This window comes from Peromyscus leucopus, chromosome 5 (genome assembly GCF_004664715.2).
Source record: "Peromyscus leucopus breed LL Stock chromosome 5, UCI_PerLeu_2.1, whole genome shotgun sequence".
Classification (NCBI taxonomy): Eukaryota; Metazoa; Chordata; class Mammalia; order Rodentia; family Cricetidae; genus Peromyscus; species Peromyscus leucopus.
In genome coordinates, this window is record NC_051067.1 from 108,597,651 (window position 1) to 108,621,573 (window position 23,923).

Below are 23,923 nucleotides of genomic sequence, written 5' to 3' on the forward strand. Positions count from 1 at the left end.
ACTGGAAACTCCGGGACATTGATTTAGAGAAAGGGGTGGAGGCTACCTTTTCATGGAGTTCCAACCTGTGTTCTGGGATCTAACCTCCTTTCCCATTCCTGAATAAATCCTTACGGTGGGGATGGGACAGAGTGATGTAATTTGCCAACCTGGGGTATGAGTCCCACTCAGAGGAAGGGCAAGTGAGTTATTAGCACACTTAACTAGGGAATGGGGAAGGGGAAACCACTGGTTCCCAAAGGAACCCCAGGGGGGAACCCGGAGAGTAGATGGTGTCACAGCCTCATATCTGAGCTTGTTTAGCTGGAATAATATGTCCAAAGAAGTAAATAACTATTTCTGCTAAAGGCTAGAGAGAGAGAAAAAATAGAAATAAACAAGGCAGGAGAGATGTCAGGAAAGGATGGTTTTTCAGGAATGCTAGGGATCAGAGTTTTATACCATTTCACTGTTCTTTGAGGTTTTTCCAGAATCTAGAAGCTATTTCCTTTCTCTTTCTTAGTAAAGAATTCATTTATATTTCCTTAACCCACAGATATATTTCTTAAGCTAGAATATTCCCTGATTCTACCTGGCACTCCCAAAGACTTCTCCATCAGTTTACACAGTAGAGTGGACTGTATTTCTCTTCCTGTCACAGCCTGAAACTCCATATGAGCAGAGCTTCTGTTCACATGAGGTGTGAGCCCACATGCAGAGGCTTCTCAGGCTCCTTGGAAACAGGGGTGGTGGGGACGATAGACAAGAGGGTAGGTAGACAGGTGCAGCCCCCAGCAGGTGCAGTGAAGACCGTGGGTGTGAGATGTAAATGAGGGGAGACTCACAACCTATACTGTAGAAAATAATCTGCAGACATTCCTGAAGATAGTCAGGTTAAACAATAGAATAGCAAACTAAATGAAAATAATTATAGGTCCTCGAGTGTTGCTTATGCCGACTCCCTCCCCATCCTCTCTATACATTTCTGGGATTTCTATCACGATTATTTTTGAGCCATTGTGGCTACTGCTGCCACCACCACCGCCACCACCTTCTCTTCCTCCCCTCCTCTTTCCTTATCTCCTCTTTCTCCTTTTTTTTTTTTCCTCTTCCTTTTCTTTATGGCTTTAAAACAGTCTCACTTTGCAGCCCAGGCTGCTTTGGAATCTGCTCTATGCAGCCCAGACCAGCCTCAAACTTGTGGTCCTTCTGAATGCTGTGACAACAGGCACAAACCACATCTGACGCTCCAGCCGTTTTTACTCATTCATTCATAGACTCACTGAGCAAATAGTTACTGAATGCCTACTGTGTGCTGGCCCATTTCTAGGCATTGGGGATACAGTGGGGAATAAAAAAAAAATCCTTGACTTTATGCAGTTTGCATTCTGAGTTGAAGAACAGACAATCCATAAGGGATTGTGTGAGCTAAACAGCAATGCTGTGTTCTAAGAAGAGTATAAGGCAGGCAAGAAGGGGCAAGTGATAGTGGGAAAAGTCTGCTACTTTATATTCCAAAACAGGATGTGAGCTAGGAGTTGGGGAGCAAGCTGGCAATCCAGGACAGCCAGGACTGTTACACAGAGAAACCCTGTCTCAAAAAACAAAACACACACACACACACACACACACACACACACACACACACACGTAAAAAACAAACAGCAACAACAAAGTCCCAAAACAACTAATTGCTCAGGACAAGTGAGTGAAGGATGGTGTGTTCAAAAAAGCCTCCTTGGTTCTTGGATCATGGAGAGAGGGTGGGGCAAGAGGAAAAGTAGGCAGTGAAGGGGATGAGGCTTCCTATGCAGAGGAAAAGGGAAGGAGAGAGGTGGCTCAGCAGTTAAGAGCCCCGAGGAAAAGGGAAACCATTGACAGCTTGGGGCAAAAGAATGAAGGGTCCTGATGTGTTTTTTTTTTTCTTTTGTTTCTTTCTTTTTTTTTTTTTTTGGTTGTTGTTGTTGTTGTTGTTTTGAGACAGGGTTTCTCTGTGTAGTTTTGGTGCCTGCTCTGGATCTTGCTCTGTAGACCAGACTGGCCTCGAACTCACAGAGATCCACCTGGCTCTGCCTCCCGAGTGCTGGGATTAAAGGTGTGTGCCACCACGCCTAGCCTGATGTGTACTTTTAAAAAGTTGTTCCTGTTGCAATAGGAATAAAGGTAGAAGCCGGCAGAGCAATTAGAAGGTTGCCGAGAAAAGCAGACCTGGCATTGAGGTCCTGAGAGGTTAAGGTAAACGCAGGGAGACTTCTGAAACCATCTCCTCCTTTATTTGTAGCTTTCTTTTCCCTGGCTGCAGGAGGAGTGCACACCCTTCCTTTAGAAGGGGACAGCTTTCCTCCCTGAGCAGTAGAATTTCTATGGTTTGGAGACCAGCAGCCTTTACTCTCCAAGGCCATCTCTCCCTTTACTGCCTCCCTGCTGAGGTTGAATGTGGAGCCGGGCTCAGACGTGATAGCACTCTTGTTGGGTACATACTGTGGAGGCCTGACGTGGATAGGGGAAGGGATCCATGAAATCAGCTGGAAGCTGCGATCTAATACCTGTCATGCCCGGAAGGTTTTGAAAATGTTTCCTTAGGAAAAATGCTCTCACAATTACAATTTTGTTAGAGAAGCCACACTGTAATGAAGAGCTATAGCAAAGGCATGGAGCACTACTGTGCTTTGGGCTGATGTTCACAGAACATTTCTGTTCATCAAACTCTAGAGTCTAGAGTCTAGAATCTGGAGAATCCCTCATTCCTTGCCGATGTGCAAATCCAGCCATGACATCTAGTGATCTAGCCTGTACTGCATTTGTCCATAGCCCTGAGATCATAGAATGTCAGTGGCAGTACATGAGAGCCCTGGCTAGAATTAGCAAATCTGAGGATTGAACTCCAGTCACTACCTTCTACTTACAAGGGTCATCTATCCAGAGAGCAGTGTGGCCTTACGAGTGACAGCTGGGTTTGGAGTGTCTTTATATGGCTGGTGAAATGGTTCAGAGAGCAAAGGTGCCTGATGGCCGGAGTTCTGTAGCCAGGATGCAGGAGGGTGAAGGACAGAACCGGCTCTTAAACTCCTCCTCTGATCTGCGCACGCGCGCGCGCGCGTGCGCGCACACCCACACCCACACATTAATAAATGTAAAAATCAATAAATCTTTGTGTTCACCCATCATGATATCTAGACTTACTTGCCTTTCTGTCCTAAATAATGAATTCTTCCTCTCTGTTTTGAACCCCAGGGGTGGCCCTTCTCTCAGATGTGTACCCTGAAGAAATCTTGGTTGACCTGTTGGCCAAATACGATAGTGGTGAAGACAAGCACACGCCAGAGACCAGAATGAAAGTTGGGGAGGTCCTGATGCGAATTGTCAGAGCATTAGGTGAGTTCTTGGTTTGTTTTTATTTTTTATTCCATCCCTCTGAAACACAGCAGTGTGGTTTTAAAATCTTTGTGCACTGGAAGGCTCATTCTACTAGTAGGTGAGAGCAGATCAGGGGTGGTGACCAGTTGTTTGGGGATTGAGCATGCGTTCAGCAAGTAAACCCATGAGAAGATTGTTCATTTTCCTATAGCTGCTTAGTTTCCCTCCCCAAGAGCTGTTTTCCTGGGGTCTGTACGGTTGGAATGGGCTCTTATTATGCAAGCCAGGCTGGCTCTGAGATACACTGTACAGTGTAGGCAGGCCTCCATTTCATAATCTATTGCCTCAGCCTCTAGTGCTAGGATTATAGGTACACTCCTCCATGCCCAACAGATCCTTTAAACAAGTTGCTGTTAGACCCATGATGTATATGAAACTGGGGTTCAGATACCTTCAGCAGCTTGTCCAGGACTCCTTCACCAGTGGTGCTAAGAACTGAACCACCAACTTGAAGAAGGTGCTCTCTGCCTATAAGCTGCATTGTGATTGTTGCATGGTCTGTGGATGTGGGTTCCCTGGATTCAAATGCTGAGCTGCATCTGGCTAGTTGAGTGACCATGGGAATATCTCCTCTTCTTGGTGCTTCAGTGTCCACATGTATAGAGGAGGACATTCCTACGACATAAGGTCGTGTTGTGAATAACGAAAGTAAAGGGAAGCGATGGGCCTAGTGGTGCAGGCCTGTGATCCCAGCTACTTAGGAGGCTGAGGTGGAGGATCACAGTTCAGGTCCTGCCTGGTTTACAGAATGCGTTCACGAACAACCTGGGCAACTTAGTGAGACCCTGTCTCAAAAGTTAAAAGAGGGATGGGGGGCGTAGCTCAGTGGTAGAGTGCTTGCCTAAACTGTGTGAGGGCCTGGGTTCAATCCCTAACACTGCAGAAACAGAAACATAAAGGGGGGACTGGAGAGGTAGCTCAGACCACATCAGGCAGCCAGGTCATTTCCTGGGGTGAGCGTGGAGGTAAGGCTAAAGGATGGGCTGCGTAGGGAGAGGCTCCACCCCTCTTCACAGGATTGTCATTAACCTTGCTTCCCAGGCAGCCCTGCATTTCAAGGCACATCCCATGGATTCTTACACCTCTCTCTCTGCAGCTCACTCTTCCGAGTTTCTAGCCTCAATTACAGTCGTAGCTTTTGTTTGCTTGTTTGGGTTTTTTGAGACTCCCCCTATGTACCCCTGGCTGCCTTGGATCTCACTCTGTAGCCCAGGCTGGCCTCGAACTCACAGCGATGCACCTGCCTCTGCCTCCCGAGGGCTGAGGTTAGAGACGTGCGCCACTGCTCTTAGCCAGTCATGGCTTTAGCTGTCTCGTTCACATCATGGGGCAGCATCCATAATCTGAAAATTTGAAATCCCAAACGGTCCAAAGTCTCAACTTTTTGTGTACTTGTTATGATGTCATAACTGGAAAATTCCACACTACGAAACTTGGTTTTAGTCAAAAAAATTTTTAAATAAAATTACTTTCAGTTTATGCATACAAATGGAACACAAAACAGAAATGAATTTTGTGTTTATACCTATACATATTCCAATACTACAAAGTTTAGAAAATTACAAAAATCTGAAAGGCTCTGGTCCTCAGCTTCTCGGATGGGGTGCAGTCACGTGTGCCAGTGTGCTGGGTGCATAGAGGAAGTGACTTCACGTCCTTTAAAGGGAAAGAGGGCTTACTCAGGGAACGCCAGCGTGATGAAGCTTGCCTGTGCGCACCCCAGCTGCAGTGCCTGGGCCTTGCTCCTTCCCACCCTCCTCTGCGCAGTGGCCGTGGCGGGGAAGGCGCTTGGGTTCAGTACAGTGCCACCTGCTCTTGGCCTCGTCCCTGGCTCCTAGCTCTACGAGGTGGTGGTGGGAAATCAACAGGAGTTCATTTCTCTTTCTGTTTTTAAAACTTAGGCTGGATGTGGTGAGCTCAAGACCAGTATGGTCCGAATATTAAGTTCTAGGCTAGCCAGGGCCACATAGTGAGACCCTATCTCCAAAATCAAAAGCAAAGCAAACAAAAACAAGACAAAACAAAAACCGTCAAGGTATTCTGTATAATCAGCAGCGTTTATAGTGCACTGATGTCAAGAGTGTAATTTTATGGCACTCAGTGCACTGACGGCTATTCAAATCAGAAACGCCCAGTAACCCCAAAAGCTTCCTTCTGCCCTTTCTAGTCTGTGCCCACCCCAAGATAAGCAGTCTTCTGAATTTTTTATCATTTTCAGTTTACTTTGATTGTTCTTGAGCCTCATTCTGATGTTATTAAATCCGCCTGTTTCTAGTAAGCTGGGAGAGCCAGACACTTGTGAATTTAGATTAAATCTGGAAGTGCAAACATACTCTCTAAGCTGTGCTGTGCACTGCATTTCCCTCTTGCTGTGATTAAGGGGCACACGGTTGTCAGATCATCTCACTCTTAGTGATGCTGAGCCTGACTCTGGTCTTTCCAATGGGCCCTATTTGTTATAAACCTGTTGACTGCCATGGGTTTAGTAATCATGGATAACCTTACTTAGATACATTGTTTCATAGGGGCTTTGTTTTTTGTTTGTTTGTTTGTTTGTTTGGCAATTTTTTATTACTTCTTTTATTTTTTGAGATTATAATTACACCATTTCCCCTTCCCTTTTCTCCCTTTAAACCCTCCCATATACCCCTTTGCTCTCTTTCAAATTCATGACCTCTTTTTTCCATTAATTGTTGTTGCATGCATTTATGTATGCATGTATATATGCATGTGTGTGTATGTGTGTGTATGTATACATATATATATACATATATACATACACACATACATATATATATACATACATATATATATACATACATATATACACACACTCCTAACTATATCCTTCTCGGTCTGTGTACTGTTACTGGTGTGTGTGTTTTCAGGGCTGACCCTTGGGCGTTGGAGGACCAGTTGGTGCGCTCCTCCCTGGGGAAGACCGTTTCTCACACTCTGCAGCAGCCCTGTGCTGCCTGGAGTTCTTTGTGTAGGGTTGAGGCCTGCTGTCTTTCCCTGTCCAGTTTAGCATGTCTGTTGTTCTTGTTCAGCTCATGTCTAAGAAGTCATGTCGGTGAGACTTTATGGGTATGACTTTTTTTAGGCAAGTCCTCCTCTGTAGCCCAGGCTGGTCTCAAACTTGCAGTATCCCTGCTCAGCCTCTCAAATGTTAGGATTATATATGTATATCATCACATCAAGACAGGATTTCATTTTTTTTAATTTTTTATCTTTAAATTATTTATTTATTTATTTATTTATTTACCTTTTTATTTTGGTTTTTTGAGACAGTTTTTTTCTGTATAGACTTGGCTGTCCTGGAACTCACTCTGTAGATCAGGCTAGCTTCGAACTTAGAGTGATCCGCCTGCCTCTGCCTCCTGAGTGCTAGGATTAAAGGTGTTTGCCATTATTGCCCATCTAGGATTTCTGTTTGTTTGTTTGTTTGTTTGTTTGTTTGTTTGTTTATCGAGACAGGGTTTCTCTATGTAGTTTTGCAGCCTGTCCTGGAACTCGCTTTGTAGACCAGGCTGGCCTCAAACTCACAGAGATCTGCCTGCTTCTGCCTCCTGAGTGCTAGGATTAAAGATATGCGCCACCACTGCCTGACGGATTTCATTTTAAAAGGGTTTATTTTTATTGTTTTTAATTTTTTTTTGTGTGAGAGAGTGTAGGTGCTTTGGAGAGTAGAGGCATTGGATCCCCTGACCCTGGAGTCACAGGCGGTTGTAAGGCACCTGGCGTGAGTGCTGGGGACTGGACCCAGGGCCTCTGGGAGAGCAGTATGTCCTCCTAACTGGTGAGCCATCTCTCCAGCCCTACTGTTTCATGTTCTAAATCTGTGCATTTAAAGATCTTGAATTAATGATGTTTATATTGTGGCTAGTTTCTTCTTCTGTTGTTAATATTTTAGTTTGTTTCTGAAACAGAATTGTGGGGTTATTTTTTGTTTGTTTGGTGTAGGTAAATCTGTCTTTCCCTTTATGACTTCTCTCTTATATAGATGTCTCCCAAACCATGACTATTTAAATATGAATGTATGTATCTTTATCTCTTCCTTTTGATGTAGAGAACATTATGGTAGAATTTTGGCTTAGTCTGTCTTTTTAAAGGAACTATTTAATTTCTTTTTAACTTTTAGAAATGTAATCTTAACACATTGTTAAGTTACCAATCATCCCAAATGTTTTTCCATCTGTTTCCTCTTGTGTGGTCCAGTGTTGATACTGACAATAACCTGTGGGCTATTATGCACCATTGCATAAAAAAAAAAAAAAAAACCTAGGAAAATGTAAGACATTAAACAGGGTGTGGTGACACTCGCTGTGATCCTGGCGCTGAGAAGGTAAATGGGGATCTGGAGATCCAGGCTATCCTCCATTGCATAGTGAATTCAAGGCCAGCCTGGACTTCATGAGACCCTGCCTCAAAAAAATAACCAGCCAAACGCTGTATGCAACACTCATTCTACAGTTGCTCACAGCTGTGTAAATTCCAGGGGCATCTTTGCATGAATGACATACCCCTAATGGTCTGCCTCTCAACCTAGGAGGTCTTTCTGGTCCCCCAAGTAAAATAAATGCCAACCTGTCTTACAACCTAAGTTGCATTTCCAGTTATTAGGCTTAATTACTCTTTCATAAAAAAGTATTCATCCCTGGGGGCTAGAGAAACGGCTTAGCAAATAGAAGCATGGACTGCTCATCCCAAGACCAGGGTTTGGTTCCTCGCAGCCATATCAGGCAGCTCACAACTGCCTGTAAGCTCAGCTCCAGGGAGAGCTGATGCCTCTGGCCGGCAGAAGCACCTGTACTTCTGTGCACGTGCACACGAACACACACACACACACACACACACACACACACACAGAGAGAGAGAGAGAGAGAGAGAGAGAGAGAGAGAGAGAGAGAGGAGAGAGAGGAGAAACAATTTTAAAAATAAGTCTTTTTAGAAATTATTAATTTCTTTCTATAAACATCTATGAATTCTCTTACATGCGAGAATTTCTTACACAGCAGGTTTCATCTGTTTTCTACCAATCATGTTAGCACCTTTTCCCTTTTGATGTGGGTTGTGAGGGTCAAAGCCATGGCCTGTGCGTGCCAGGCAAGGGCCCTCCTGCGGAGTTACACCTCACATGTTGAAAGGCTGGCTTCCTGCTCCCTGCTTTTAGAGCCTGTGGCCTCCTCTGAAGGAACTGTAGCTATGCTTCAGCCTGTCTTCCTTGCGCATCTTTGATGGTGAACTACTAAATACTCCTGTGTTGGGGGGATATTTTGTGTACTTGACAAACATTTATTTCTCATGTTAAGGAATATGTGAAAATAATGGTTGTTTTTTATTGTTGTTGTTTGGTTGAGTTTTTGGGTTTGATGCTAGGGATTAAACCCAGGACCTTACACAAGCTAAGTACACACTTGACAACTGAATTATACTCATTACCCCAAAGTTGCCCTTTTTGGTTGGTTGGTTGGTTTTTCTAGACAGTGTTTCTCTGTGTAACAGAATCTGCTGTCTTGGAACTCTGTAGACCACTTGAAGATGCTTTTTATTTGTATTTTGTTGTTGCTGTTGTTTGTTTACTTTTTTGTTTTTTGAGACAGCTTTCCTTGTGTAGCCTTTAGTGTCCTGGAACTCACTCTGTAGACCAGGCTGGCCTCCAATTCACAGAGATCCTCCTTCCTCTGCCTCCCAAGTGCTAGGACTAAAGGTATGTGCCACCACTGCCTGGCTGCTTTTTATTTGTATGTAGCTCCTGTTTAAAACTTGGGTCAGAAATCTTTGATGGGTCAGAAAACTATTAACAGTTTTGCCTATAGTGACATCCAACCACTCTGAATTTGAATTTAGTTTTTGTCAAGTTTGGAACCACAAATTCCACATTGCCTGTCCTTTCTAATAATGTTCAAAATTCTTTATCTTGAATATCTTCCCCGCCCACTTTATCTTGGGAATGAAGGCATCATAGTTCAGTTCAAAGACATTTACTGAGGTGACTTTGGAGGGTTGTACCTGTCCTTAGAACTGAGAACCCTGAAGCAGGGGTGTCAGGAGTTCAAGGCCAGCCTGTGCTACATAGCAAGATCTTGGGGGTGGGGAACAGGGAGGGAGGGAGAGAGACAGAGAGACAGACAGATAGATATGCAAACTCAAACATTTATTGAGTAGCCACTTAATGGTAGCTCTATGGGCAGCCGGAGGTTGGAGCAGGGAGCTTATAGTCCAGCTAAGGTGACAGTGAGAGGTGGGAGAGGCCTGCCCCGGCCTGTGGGGACACAGAGGACACTGTCTTGTTTGCCCTCTTTCTTCTTGAGAGGTAGGGGAATGTGGCAGTGTGTACCAGAGACAAGTGTGTGTTGTTGTTGTTCTGTTTGTTTGTTTCTTCTTTTGTTTTTAGCACAGCATAGCTGGTTGGTCTGGGAACATAACTTTAGTATGGTAGTTCAGAGAGTTTCCCCCTCACAGCAGAGGTTTAAACCTGGTCATTTATAGATTTCGGCTGTAATAAACCATAGTTAAAGATTAGAATTCACTTGGTTTTGTTCTTTTGGTTTTTTCTTTTTCTTTTTTTCTTTTTTGAGACAAGATCTCAAAACCTCACAACCAAGGTTGGCTTCAAGCTCACTATGTAGCCAAGGCAGGCTTTGAATGTCTTATCCTTCTGCCTCTACCTCCCAAGATCTGGGATTACAGATTTGCACTCAACACACGTGGTTTTAGAACTCATGTTTTTGGGGTTGAGGAGTTCAGTGACTAGAAGTTCTTGCCACACATGTTTGAGGACACGAGTTTCATTTCCAGAACCCACATAAAATCAGATGCACTGGTGTGTCTGTAATAGTGGTACTTCCACAGTAAGGTGGGAGTGGAAACAGGAACATGCCTGGCAGCTCACAGCCCAGCCGCTTGCCTTACTCAGTGGTAAGCAAGATACCCTTTCTCCAACAAGATGGAGGATGAGGACTGATTGTTACGATATATTCGCGGGGCACCCTGAGGGTATCTCGTGTGCAGGGAAACATCCTGGCATGCTGGGCAGATGCAGCGATGGGCTGGCGGGTGACCCATGCCATGTGAGCATGGTGGCAGGGCAGCAGTGAGCACTCATTCATGACCCAGATGCTGCATCTGTGCAGAAATGGTTTCTTATAATAGAGAGATGAAGAGAAAGATAGGAAAGAGGGAGAGAAGAGAGAAGGATAAATTTAAGAAGTGAGACAGCTTTCCAGCTACCTAGCTAGCAATTCCAAGTCTCTCCGTGGTCTTTGGGGGGCAGAAGCCCAAAGGCAGCACTTGCTCAGCTGATAGGCCCAGAAGATCTGACAGATTTTTTTTCTGTGGAGTAGAAATTTGGGGAGACTGACTCCTTGATTTTGCAGTAGGGGTTACTCGGTCCTCCATTGATCCTCTTATTCACAGTCTGGACAGGATCTCAGCTTCTCGCTGCGTGGCCAGCCTTGCCATGAGCTTCTGGGTGGAAGTTCTTCTGCAGCCATCTGTCTTCTTGAGGAGCTACAGGATGCTGCCAGGAGCTGACATGTCTCTCTATCATCAAAAGCTTTTATATTAAATGCCGTATTCTTAGATCTCTAAAGGTGTTTGAGGACTGGGGGAACAAAATCTGTTAAATGTATATATATAACTTTGAAAGTATATATATAACTTTAAGAGCATATATATAAATTAAATCTGAATATACAGGTTTCCCAGTTGGTTACAGCTCAATGAAGTCAGCAAGGACAAGGAGGCCTACATTCTTAAGCCTGAATAGATCCTTGAGCAAGGAGAGACATTCTCTAACCATTGGCAGTGACATCTGAATCCACCACCATTTTTAATGCCCTGTAGCTGTAGTTCTGATCCCTAAGTACAGCCAGACCACAGTCCTGAATGACTTATGTAGAAATAATTATTTCTTTTTGTTGTTGTTGTTTTGTTTTGTTTTTCAAGACAGGGTTTCTCTGTGTAGCTTTGCGCCTTTCCTGGATCTCACTCTGTAGACCAGGCTGGCCTCGAACTCACAAAGATCTGCCTGCCTCTGCCTCCCAAGTACTGGGATTAAAGGCATGCGCCGCCGCCGCCACCAACACCACCACCACCCGGCATTTTTTTTTTTTTTTGGTTTGGTTTGAAATAATTATTTTTTAAGCTGTCTCGAGAAGGCAAAGAAGAGTGATGGGGAAAGATCTGAAGGCCAAATGGGAGCCTCTGAGAAAAAGACCCTCTTGGTGGGCTCTATGCCAGAGGTTCCATCCTTAACCTAGCCCTCCAGCCTGTCCTGGGAACAGGGAGCACAGGACTATCAGGGACTATGGGGGTCCAGCCCCTCGATAGTCCCCTCCCAGGGTCTGGGAAGAATCTACAGCCAGCTGATAATTAATCTTTGATGAAAAGAAATGAATCTATGTACACGAAATTCCTTAGTCAATACATTTTATTATTCTGTCAGTTTTCTCTCTACAAGCTTATACTCTGCTCTCATTTTTAGCTCCTTTCTTGCCCAATTTCTCTTTACATTTATCTGTTGTCCTCTCCAGGTTTTATCTTAATTCCTTCATCTATTTCTTTCCCATATCAGCTCCTCTTTCATCTCCTTCTCTCTGATCTTGTTCTTCCCCATCTGGCTCTTCCTCATCTTCCGTCTCATTCCTCTAGTCCTCTCTTCTAACCCTTCAATCTAGTTCTTCCCCATCTCAGTTTGTTCCTCTCAAGTTCTTACCCATCTAGTTCTTACATTCTCTTTTCTCTTCTCCGTCCAGTGCCCTGGAAGTCCCAGTCTAAGAAGGGAGGGGGCGAGCTGAATTGTGTAAAGCTATTACTTAACATCCACCTGACCTAGGTGGTGTCTCCTTGTGGAATTAAGTCAGGAGACTTGCATGTGGGCTGTTATCACTGTTAGTCCTTGAAAGTGGCTAAGGGAGATATCTGATTCCAGAGAAAGCCTTTCCTGAGGCTGTTCTCCAAATACCTGGAATGTATATGTCCAGAGAGTGATCAGTCCACACTGTTAGTCCTTCTTAGGGAAAAGTCAATTGGGAAAACTATGAAGGCACACATGATTTTCATAACAGAAGACAGCTGATATATAACAAGCCAAATAACACCAAAAACTCCTTGGAATTTGGCTTCCTCTGGAGGAATTCCCTGATCCCTCTAGGTAGTGACTTTGCCATAATCAGCTGAGTTCTTATGATATATTCCTGCGGCCTGCAGCACAGAATGACATATTCTCCATAGCTGCTTCAGGCTAAAATGGGGCACAGGTGGTCAGCACTCTGGCTAGTTAAAGGTAAGGAGGGAATCCAGGCATGTGGTCATCTGACCTAGCCGTAGAGAAAGAAATGATTGTGTTTGGCTGGGCTGGTCCACATCACACAGACAAGTCTCTGCTGCATCCATACCAGGGAAAGCGCTGTAGGTGGTGGTCCACGACTGCTGCTCCAATGTTTCTGCCAGCCTGCTGAAATACAGACGAGACACGAGAGTTAAAATTTATGAATTTATCTGGAGCCTTTTGGCCCATGGTCTTAGTGATTGGAAAAGGGAGACCAGGAGGGAGAGAAATACTACCCTCAGGAATAGACATGTGAGGAAACTGATTTATCTGGAGCTAGTTTGACCTCTGTGAAGTGGATCCAATGGCTTCTTTGGACCCTCTGGGGCTTATATAAATTTTATTTCATAAAAGGAAATAAAGGTTTTAGATAAATTAGTATTATCAATCAGTACTGAAATTCATATTGTAGAAGAGCAGACAATGGGTATCTGCAGAACAGCAGAAGTAGACTCATAACCCTTGAGTCCTAGCAGAATTACAGATTTGCATTAAGACGTATGTATAAACTGGTATTTATATCCTGAATCATTTCCTAAAAACTGCTCCCAAGGAAAGGTTCAAGATCTCTCAAATGTCTTCTTGCAATATCAAAACTAAAAAGTACATGGCATTTTTAAAAGATTTAAAATCTCTTAAGCATTACTATTGCTATATTATCCTGACATAGGAGCATGCTGCCCCTGCCCACAACTGAGTCAGGCAGTGAAATGGACTAGCAAGTTGGTTATATCGACAGCATGTGGGGAGGATGGGTCTCTGGGCACGGCCTGCTCAGGCCTGAGAGTGGCCGCTGAGGAACACCAGGCTCATAAAACAATGCACGGAGCAAGGCAATTTCCTGACCTTTCCCCTGTACAGAAAGCCTGAGCGCTGGATCCCCTGCCCATACTCTAGCCATAGACAGGGAGTGACTTTTTGCCCTTATGACCTGTCTGTTTTGACCTTATTTAAGATGGTGGCTTGGCCACCTGATTGCCCTTATTTAAGATGACACCACCTGACTACATGATCATCCCTATCAAATATAGCACCTGACCACGTGTTCATGTGGGTTTTTTTTTTTTCAAAGTAAAATAAGGAACAGATAAATTGAAGCATTTAAAAGTCAGAAAGAAATATAGATGGCCATAGCCATCATACATTCCATTCACACATAGGAAATAGACTTTGTGGAATAAAGACGGAGAAAGGTATTTCTGGGAAACTTTTATAGTTAATGAATTAGAGCTCGGAGGCGGTGCTGTGGAGGGGACCAGGAAACAGAGTAGCAGTGTAGCTGGGCGGGAGGGAGAGGCGCCCCAGGCTGCAGTATGGTGTGAGCAGCCACAGAGGAACAATCCCAAGCCATAGGTCTGCGCAGTGGTGGGGGGAGGGGGCCATAGGCACATTTCCCACCGTGAGGTATACAGCCCAGCAGACTGACCTCCGGTGTCTCAGAGGGTCAGCGAGGAGCCAACGAACAAATGGCGCAAGATAGCCAATGGGCTGTCGTAACAAAGGCTATGGGCCGTGGAATTGAGTGGACACAGGCCGGCTCCATATGCCATCGAATATGGATGGGGGCCCAAGGGCTTAAAGCCTGAAAGACACATGGTGCTGGCACCACAATTGAGAGGCGAAGCAAATCCTCAGTTGTGGAAAAATGGCCAAAAGGTAGGCTTTATGACTATGCTGGTGTTGGATGGAGTGTTGAAGGTTCCAGGGCTCCTAGTGTGTCTCAGACTGCCAGCCAGTCAGCAGCAGAAATGCGGCAGGAGGACCTCTGTCGAGTCACTGACATCAATGCTATGATATGTGCACGGGGACCCCCGCGGGTATCCCACGAGTGCAGGGAAACGTGGCAGCATGGCGGGGGCAGCAGCGGATGGTCATTCATGACCCAGATGTTCCATCCATGGGGAGATGGTTCATTATAATAGAGAGACGAAGAGAAAGACAGGGAAGAGGAGAGAGAGGAAGAGAAAGGGGGGGGGCTAGGGTGCATACCTCGTGGGAAGAGAGGAAGGGGAGGGATTTTTCCTCAAAATGAGGCTTTTACGTCAGGATGCAGGGCGGTGCCAAGGGGCGGGTCAGAATATTAAGACTGACCCCGAAGGTTGTCCTGTGACCTCAACACAGGTTATCATGACATACGTGCCCCTACACACACACACTCACAGACACATTAAGAAACATACATACAGAGACACACAGACACACTCATAGACATACATGCACACATATATGTGCACACACACACCCTGCCAAGTATGATCTGGTCAGCATGGTTGTGGCTCAGCTCCCTAAGTGTTTATACTAATATAATTTGGGAACATTAGTGTGGTCAGAGCTAAAGGCTGAAGCCTAGACTAATTTATTATTTATTTTAAAATGTATAAATAGACCTTTCCCATCCTCTAATTACATAGTAACACATAGTCATTTCAAGTCATTTTGAAAATATCTGAGAGTATGAAAAAGAAAACTCATCCATCATTGCCAACTAGAAGTAACCACTCTTGGTTTAAAATTCTATTGAAATTGTACTTTCGTAATAGATGCTAAGGACTGGACCTAGGGCTTCTTATATGCATGAGCTAGGGTACCAGCCATCAGGTCAGCTTTTAATGATTTCTTTTCTCAGAATTATATTCATATGTATATTTTTGTTTTCATTTAACATTATTCATGAGTACTTTTCCTTTTTAATTTTTTTTTTTTTTTTTTTTTTCGAGACGGTTTCTCTGTGTAGTTTTGCGCCTTTCCTGGGACTCACTTGGTAGCCCAAGCTGGCCTCGAACTCACAGAGATCCTCCTGCCTCTGCCTCCTGAGTACTGGGATTAAAGGCGTGCGCCACCACCGCCCGGCTTCCTTTTTAATTTTTATTTATTCTGTGATGTATGTGTGTGTGTGTGTGTGTGTGTGTGAGTGTGTAGAGGACAGCGTGCAGTAGCCCATTATCTTCTTTCAGCATGTAGGTCTCAGGGTTGTCAGGCTTAGTGGCAAACACCTTTACTTTGGAGTCGTCATGACGGCCTGTTTTCTTTCTTCCTTCCTGGCTTGCTTTCTCTCACTCTCTTTTTTTAGTGTTGCCCAGGCTAGCCTTGAACTCTTGGGCTCAAGCTATCCACTTCTTAGGCTACAGATGTGTGCTAGTTCATGAGTATCTTTTTATGTCATTACTTTCCTGAAAATACAGTGATTAACATTGTATTATAATCAATAACCTCAATGGACTGTGATTTTATTTCGTTATCTTAGGGAGAAAGTCTCTAATTAGGCTGTTGCCAGTTTCCTTCTGATTACAAGGAGAACGCTGCTGGTTTTTCTATTCATTCCCTTAGGTGAACCTTTGATTCATTTCCCAGAATTGGCTCCTGGGGGAGAAATGATTAGGTTAGAGTACATGTGTGCTTTTCAGACTCTCCATTTTTAGGGCAAGATTTTCCTTCAGAAACGTGCATTTTGACAGCCATGAATGAGACCGCCGGCTCCTCCATGCCTTCCCCTAGACTTCCAGGCCCAGCCATTTGTTTCCAGCTGTGTGTGCCTTTGCCCCCCAGTGAACCAGGGCACATGGGAGAGACAGGGGTGGCGCATGGATGTGTGACTCAGTGAAAGCCTCTTGTGCCAGCAATGGCAGCTGCCGTGGTCTTGAAGGAGAAAGAAGAGCACTTCTTAATTATTTTTAGAGGTAGAATGTAGTCTTCTAATGAGCAAGCTCAGACAAGCTTCCGCTTACAGTGTCAGAGACTTCTGACGAGGAGACTGAAATGGAAGGCTGCAGTCACGAAGTTCCATCTGGAGTTTGCCTGTAGGACAGATTAGGAATCCAGATCTGAAGAAGGACAGGGCAGAGGAGTCAATCACAGATCTTAGTTGGCATATGCCATGGCAGGTGGAATTACCTAGAATCCTGAGGCAAAACAGTATCTTCTCTCAAAATACTCTGTATTCAAAAAAAAAAAAAAAAAAAAAAAAGGGTTGGTCTGGGCTTTAGCGTGTATTTCTAACTGTTGAAACTTGCAAAAACTCCCTGTCAACCCTTTTCCATGTTGCTGGCTTGGATTTTATGCTTGGGACTAGCAATCACTTTGCCCCTCAAAGTTCATTCAGCTGATGAGCAACCTGGGATCCACGTCTCTACCAGCCCATTCAGCTCCAGGATAAAGCCCATAATCTGATTTTAGAAAACCTGTAATCTATCGGGAGACTAGAGTATTCAGTCTCAGAGCCGGCTCTGACTACCTATCTTCTTCCAGTCAGTTATAGAAAACAAAGAAATTTGAACATACCCTTCATATTCACGTGTTCAGATTCTGTTAATTCAACCACCCATAGATCAAAAATATATTTTTAAAAACATATATTTTTAAAATATTTGTGTGCACTAAATATTTTTTTACAATTATTCCCAAAGCAATAAACTAGAACAGCTGTTTATGTAGCATTTATACTGTACTAGATATTATAAGCAGTCTAGAGATTACTTAAAGTATCTGGGAAGCTATGCGTAGGTTTTACAAGGGACTTTCTCTTATGCAGATTTGAAACTCATCCCTTGCAGGTACAGAGAGACAGCTGTAATTGGATTTGTCTAACAGGCTGTGATAAATTCCATTTGGGTTAGCCTGATAATTAAGATGAGGGGAATGACTATTAAATAGCTTCATAATGTTTTACAGGATGATGTGCCACAATTTACAGCAGCTATTCAACTAAAATTGTGACTTTTTTCAAAGTGGAAATTATTTATCATTTGCTTTGATTGCAAAGGGTAAAGTTGCCTTGTTTTAAGAAATATGAAGCTGGGCGGTGGTTGCACATACCTTTAATCCCAGCACTCGGGAGGCAGGGCCAGGCGGATCTCTGAGTTCGAGTTCAGCCTGGTCTATAGAGCAAGATCCAGGACAGGCACCAAAGCTACACAGAGAAACCCTGTCTCGAAAAAATAAAACAAACAAACAAACAAACAAAAGAAATATGAAACTGGATGTGGTGGCACATACCTTTAATCCTAGCACTGTGGAGACAGAGGCAGGTGGATCTCTGTGAATTGAAGGCCTGCCTAGTCAGCATAATGAGTTCCAGGACATCCAGAGCTATATAGAGACCCTGCCTAAACCACCACCAGCAAACAAATGAGGGGGAGGATGTGTTGTGATACCAGAGGCTGGAGAAGTGGCTCAATGGTTAAGAGCACTGGCTGCTTTTCCAGAGGACTGGGTTTCAGTTCCATCCTGTAGCAGCTAACAACTTTCTGTAACTCCAGTTCCACTTGACACTCTTGTGACCTCAGTGGGCACTGCATGCACATGATACCCAGACATATGTGGGGGCGAACCACCCATACACAGCCGAAAAAAATAAGTAAAATCTAAAAAAAAAAAAAAAAAAAACTTAAAAGAGAAATAAACGAAGGGCATGGTGACACTTTAACCCTAGCACTTGAGAGGCAGAGGCATATGGATCTCTGAGTTCGAGGCCAGCCTGGTCTACAGAGCAAGTTTCAGGCCTGACTACATGGGGCAATTCATGGGGAGACCTGTCTCAAAAGAAAAGAAAAGAAAAGAAAAAAGAAAAGGAAAGAAAGAAATAAAAACTACAGTTTGGCCTAGTTCTGTGGCCCAGTGGGAAAGTGCTTGCTCAGCAAGCGTGTGGGAGGCCCTGGTTTTATTCCCAGTGCAAAACAAACAAACAAACAAAACCCTCAAACACTCCAGCATTAATACACTTTAATATCAGGTGACCTGTAGGACTAGTCAAAGGATGATGAAGTAAATCCTCTTTGGAAGCTTGTTGTGTTGGGCTGATGAGAGGGCTCAATGCTTGCCTCCAAGTCTGAGGATCTACATGGTAGATGCATGACTGCACATATGTGCTGAGGGGTGCACATGTATGCACCCACACAATAAATAAGTTTAACTTTAATTAACGTTAAGGAGTTCATTGTTGTTTCTGCTGTTTGTCTGCAATGCTGTATTCCTTGAGCCCAAGGCCCTATGTAGTCCAAGCAGGTGCTCTGCTGCTCAGCTCTATCCCCAGCCCTGAGGTATCTTATTCAGCAGAGTCACTTGAAAGTTGCAGTATCATGGCCCAGTGTCTCAGACCATTTCCTGTTGCCTGATGCTCAAATGTAAGAACTCTCAGCTCCTTTTCCAGCACCAAGTCTGCCCGCACACTGCTATGCTTCCTGCCATGACGATAATGGACTAAACCTCTGAGCTATTTAGAGCTACAGAAGATTGCATCCAGCCACTGGGATCACAGAGCCAAAAGGAAGTGAAGCTGGAGCTGTTGTGACAGCATTTGCTACAGTTAAACATCCCTATCACCAAGACAAGCTTGATAATTTATGGATGAAGTCAGTTAAGAGTGTCAGACTTGATCTTCATAGAGCTCAAACACCAGCTCAGAAGACCCTCTGCTCCGTGATGTCCAGATAATATCGGCTCAAGTTCATTGGCAATCACACTCCCTTCCTAGGACTGAACATCAGGCACCTGAATGTAAGAGCACCTGCGTTTAGGGAACACACCTAGTTCGGAGCTTCCTGCAGTTCGGGTTATTCTGTAAACGTCATCATTCTCTCTGCCCTGTGTTGTCCCAGACAGAAACATCAGCCCCTGTATTTGACATGAGCTTAGTTGTTAAAGCAATGGTATGTAATAAAGTTGTGCACAGAAAAAAAAGTTGCAATATCATTTTACACACACATATGTGCATGAGCACACACACACACACACACACACACACACACTTAAAGCATTAATTTATTAATCTTTAACAATAAAAAAAAAACAGAAGTCAGGGCTGGAGAGATGGCTTCAGTGGTTAAGAGCACTGACTGCTCTTCCAGAGGTCCTGAGTTCAATTCCCAGCAACCACATGGTGGCTCACTACCATCTGTAATGAGATCTGGTGCCCTCTTCTATACACATAATAAATAAATAAATCTTAAAAAAAAAAAAATCAGGAGTCAAATATTGGGGTAAGAACCTGAAAGATCAGAGAAGCAGGGAGCAGTTGCCAGTCACTTCCTACCTCTACCATTCCTCTGTTCAAAAGGGCCGAGATCCTCTCTCAGCCCCCCTTACTACTTCCTGTCCCTCTCTTTACAGTCCTCCAAACCTCTATGGTGATTTAGTAGCTAGCTCCGCCTCCCAGCAAGCTTTATTTGTCAGAACACAATCAAAATATCACACAATACATACCTTGTCATGGTAGTCTAATCAAGTAGTTTCCTGGCTCCTGAGCCTAGCTAGCCTTATAATTTTTTTTTTTTAATAAAAGCATGATCTTGCTAATATTGCCTATACTGGCCTTAATCTCATAATCAGGCCAGGCGCTGGTGGTGCACACCTTTAATTCCAGCACTTGGGAGGCAGAGCCAGGTGGATCTCTGTGAGTTCGAGGCCAGCCTGGTCTACAGAGTAGGATCCAGGACATGCTCCAAAGCTACACAAAGAAACCCTGTCTCGAAAAACCAAAAATAAAAATAAAAAAACAAAACAAAACAAAAAAACCTCATAATCTTGTCTTGGCCTCCTGAATGGTGGGTTTGTGGATATTAAATCATACCTGGAACTGAGTTTTGGTTTTGATTATTTTCTTTTAATTATTAATATCTAATAAGATCATGATTTTTCAAACTTTGCTCTATCACCTAAGTGAGATTGATTTCTTAATGCTAAGCTATTGTGTTCCTTGATAAACTCCACTTAGTCTAGTGTACTACTATTTTGTTTGATTCTGTTTTGTTGCATATTTGTACCTTTTTTGAGAAAAGACTATGGTAAATAGTCTCAAATTGGGAGGGTATGATTTCCTTATATCCTTGTTTTGGGTTTGTTTTAGGGCAGTTAAGTCCTCAAAAATATTTTGGAATTGGTTTCTGCTCTATTTCTTTAAAAAGATTTGAATAGAGTTTATTGTTTATTTCTTTTTCTTTTTCCCCCCCTTATGTTTTTGAAACAGAGTGTTTCTGTCTAGCCCTGGCTGTTCTGAAACTCAATCTGTAGACCAGACTGGCGTCAAACTCACAGAGATCTGCCTGCCTCTGCCTCCTAAGTGCTGGGATTAAAGGTGTGTGCCACTACTGCCTGGCTGTTTATTTCTAAATACTTCATAGAATTTACTTGTGAAGACATTGGTAATTCTCAGTGTGAGAGTTTTTGTTGGAGATTATTTTGTTTGTTTGTTAAGATAGGATATCAGTCTGAAACATAGGCTGGTCTAAAATTCACTTTGTATCCCATGCTGGCAATCCTTCTGCCTCAGCCTCTCAAATTCTGGGGTTACAAGTGTAAGCCACCATGCCCAGCTGAAAGTTTTTAAATTTTTTTTGTAGACTTAGGACTACTCAAATTTTCTTTTCTTCTTAAGTCAGTTTTGCCGATTAATGTCTTTAAAGGAATTTATTATCTAAGTTATTGAATTTACCATAAAAGCAATCTAGTCTTCTCCCATTATTTTGATGTTTACAGGCTTTGTTGTACTTGTTTTCCTTGCTTCATTCTCAGTGTTGGTAATGTGAATATTCTTTCTCTCTTTCAGCATGACCAGTCTGGCTAGGGGTGCACTTTCCTCTTTAGAGCGCAGCTTTTCAGGTTCATTAATTTTTCCAATTGTGTGGGGTTTTTTGTTTTGTTTTGTTTTGTTTTTGACTTTCTGTTTCATTGGTTTCTATCTTTTATCTCTATTTTATTCTATTTTAGTCATCTATTATTGCAAAACAAATTACCTGGAAACATGGTCAATTAAAGGAAAAAATACTGTATCCCAGTTTCTATAGACTAAGAACCTAGGAAGGGCTTAGCTAAGTGCCTCTCTTAAGACTGTGGTCAAGGAAGTTGAGCTGTAGAGCCATCTGAAGAACTAGCTGAAGACAGAACCACTTTCAGTTTGACTCATTTTGTTGATGGGATTTGGTTTTCAGGCTATTGGACCAAAGACCTCAGCTTCATTTTATCATCCTTTCTTTTTTTATATATTTAGTGTGTTGTGGTCTGGTGTGTGTGTGTGTGTGTGTGTGTGTGTGTGTGTGTGTGTGTGTGTGTGTGTTGGGTGTCTGTCTGTATGATGTTGGATGTATGCTTGTGGCATGCAATTCTTAGTGTGGGTATGTACACATATGCAAGCAGGTACATTCACACATGTATGTGGAGACTAGAGGTAGGTGTTAGGTGATTTCCTCCCTCACTCTTCACCTGCTTTTTTTTTTTTTTTTTTTTTTTTGAAAACAGGGTCTTATGTAGTCCAGGCTGGTCTTGAGCTTACTGTATAGCTGAGACTGTCTTATTATTCTTTTTTAAAATTATTTATTTTTATTTTAATTATGTGTATATGTATGTGGGATATGTTTACATGTGAGTGCAGGTGCCCTGAGGCTGCAAGAAGGCATCAGGGATTTACAGGCAGTTGTGAGAGTACCCAATGTGTGTCTGGGGACCTGAACTCAGGTACTCTGCAAGAGCAGTATATGCAAAAAATAAAAATAAAAAATAAAAGAGCAGCCGGGCGGTGGTGGCGCACGCCTTTAATCCCAGAACTCGGGAGGCAGAGGCAGGCGGATCTCTGTGAGTTCGAGGCCAGCCTGGTCTACAAAGTGAGTCCCAGGAAAGACGCAAAGCTACACAGAGAAACCCTGTCCCGAAAAACCAAAAAATAAATAAATAAATAAAAGAGCAATATATGCTTTCAATTGCTGAGCCACCTCTCCACTCCTGTTTTATTATTTTTAATCTCTACTCTTGGAAAACTAGCAAATAGTGTTGGGGATAGATAGCTAGATGGAGAGGCTGGGGCCAGACTACAGAAGATCTTGAAAGTTGGGCAGAATAACTTGGACTTGGTTTGATGGGCATTTGGGAAACACCATGATAAAAGAGATTTAGGTGTGGATGGTGAATGTTAGGGGCACGGAAGATGTGAGAAAAGGAAAAGTTGGGGTCAGAGAGATGGCTAGGAGGCTGTCATGGTGCTGTTCCTTGGCCAAAGAGTTAGGATTTGACTAGAGGTATGTGTTGAAAATGATTTTTTAAAAGCAGCTATTATAGCAGTTCAGAGAAAGAGCTGAGAGACTGCCGTATTTTTGTTTAGTATCTAATGGATATAGAGTTACCATCTACCTAACAACTGTTGTTCTCAGAGGATGTTCAAAGTCATTACAGAGTTGTATTTACTCCTATATTAACTCTGATGGTGGAAACTTCAGATACCTAAGTAGAGAGGGCAGACCATCTACTGTGGCAGTCATTGGGCAGATGAATGGAACTTAGTGTTGGGTTGCATTTTGCCTTTATCAGGGGCATGGTGTGCATGGTGACCCACGTGCCTTGATCCCTTGAGTTTCTTTCTTGGCTCTTAACATTAAGTGGTATAGACAAGTTACATAATCTCTGTTCCTTATCTGTAAATTAGGAATAATTATAGCAACTACCTGACTGGGCAGTTTTGAAGTTAAACCAGATTATACATGTAAAGTGTTCAGAACGAGCATCTTTGATGGTCGGGGTAGATAACTGTGGCTTGTTGTCTTGTTTTTGTGTGAGTGCATCACATTTCCTCATTCTCCCAGTAAGCAGCCCTCAGTCACTGTAAAATGATCATCCTGTCTGCTCCAGGGTAAAAGCCAAACTACAGCATCTCTTCCATGTTAGCTGCTAGACTAACCATTTCAAATGTGCATCTTCACTTAACTCTTGAAATGATGTACAGTTGGTTTTTATTTTTATTTGTCCTAAAATTACCATTTTTAGAGGAAATGTAACAGGTTCCAAGGATTAGTGACATCCCCAGAACCAAACTGAATTGCTCAGATTAGATTAGAAAGATCCTGTGTCTGACCAAAACTGACATAAAACAACTTTTATTTGGTTGGTTGGTTTTGTTTAGTTTTGTTCTGGGACAGTGTCTCACTTTGTTGCTCTGGTTGTCCTGGAACTCAATATGTGGACCAGACTGGCCTTGAACTCACAGAACTCACATGCATGTGCCTCCCAAAAGGCAAAGCCACTAAGCCTGATTTTGTTCTTTGTTTGTTTGGTTGGTTTGCTTTGTTGTTGTTTGGTTTTGGGTTTTTTGTTTTGTTTTTTTTTTTTTTTTTTTGTGGGGGGGGGGTTTCGAGACAGGGTTTCTCTGTGTAGCTTTGCGCCTTTCCTGGAACTAGCTCTGTAGACCAGGCTGGTCTCAAACTCACAGTTCCGCCT

General features: G+C 43.3%; 1 protein-coding gene across 1 annotated transcript in view; it reads left to right on the forward strand.

The window, feature by feature from the left end:
- Window positions 1–23,923, forward strand: part of Tango6 (transport and golgi organization 6 homolog) — a 170,298-nt gene that overhangs the window by 94,888 nt on the left and 51,487 nt on the right. Inside the window, 1 exon segment of the mRNA XM_028857728.2 lies at window positions 3,214–3,354. Coding sequence (XP_028713561.1) covers window positions 3,214–3,354 — 141 coding nt within the window.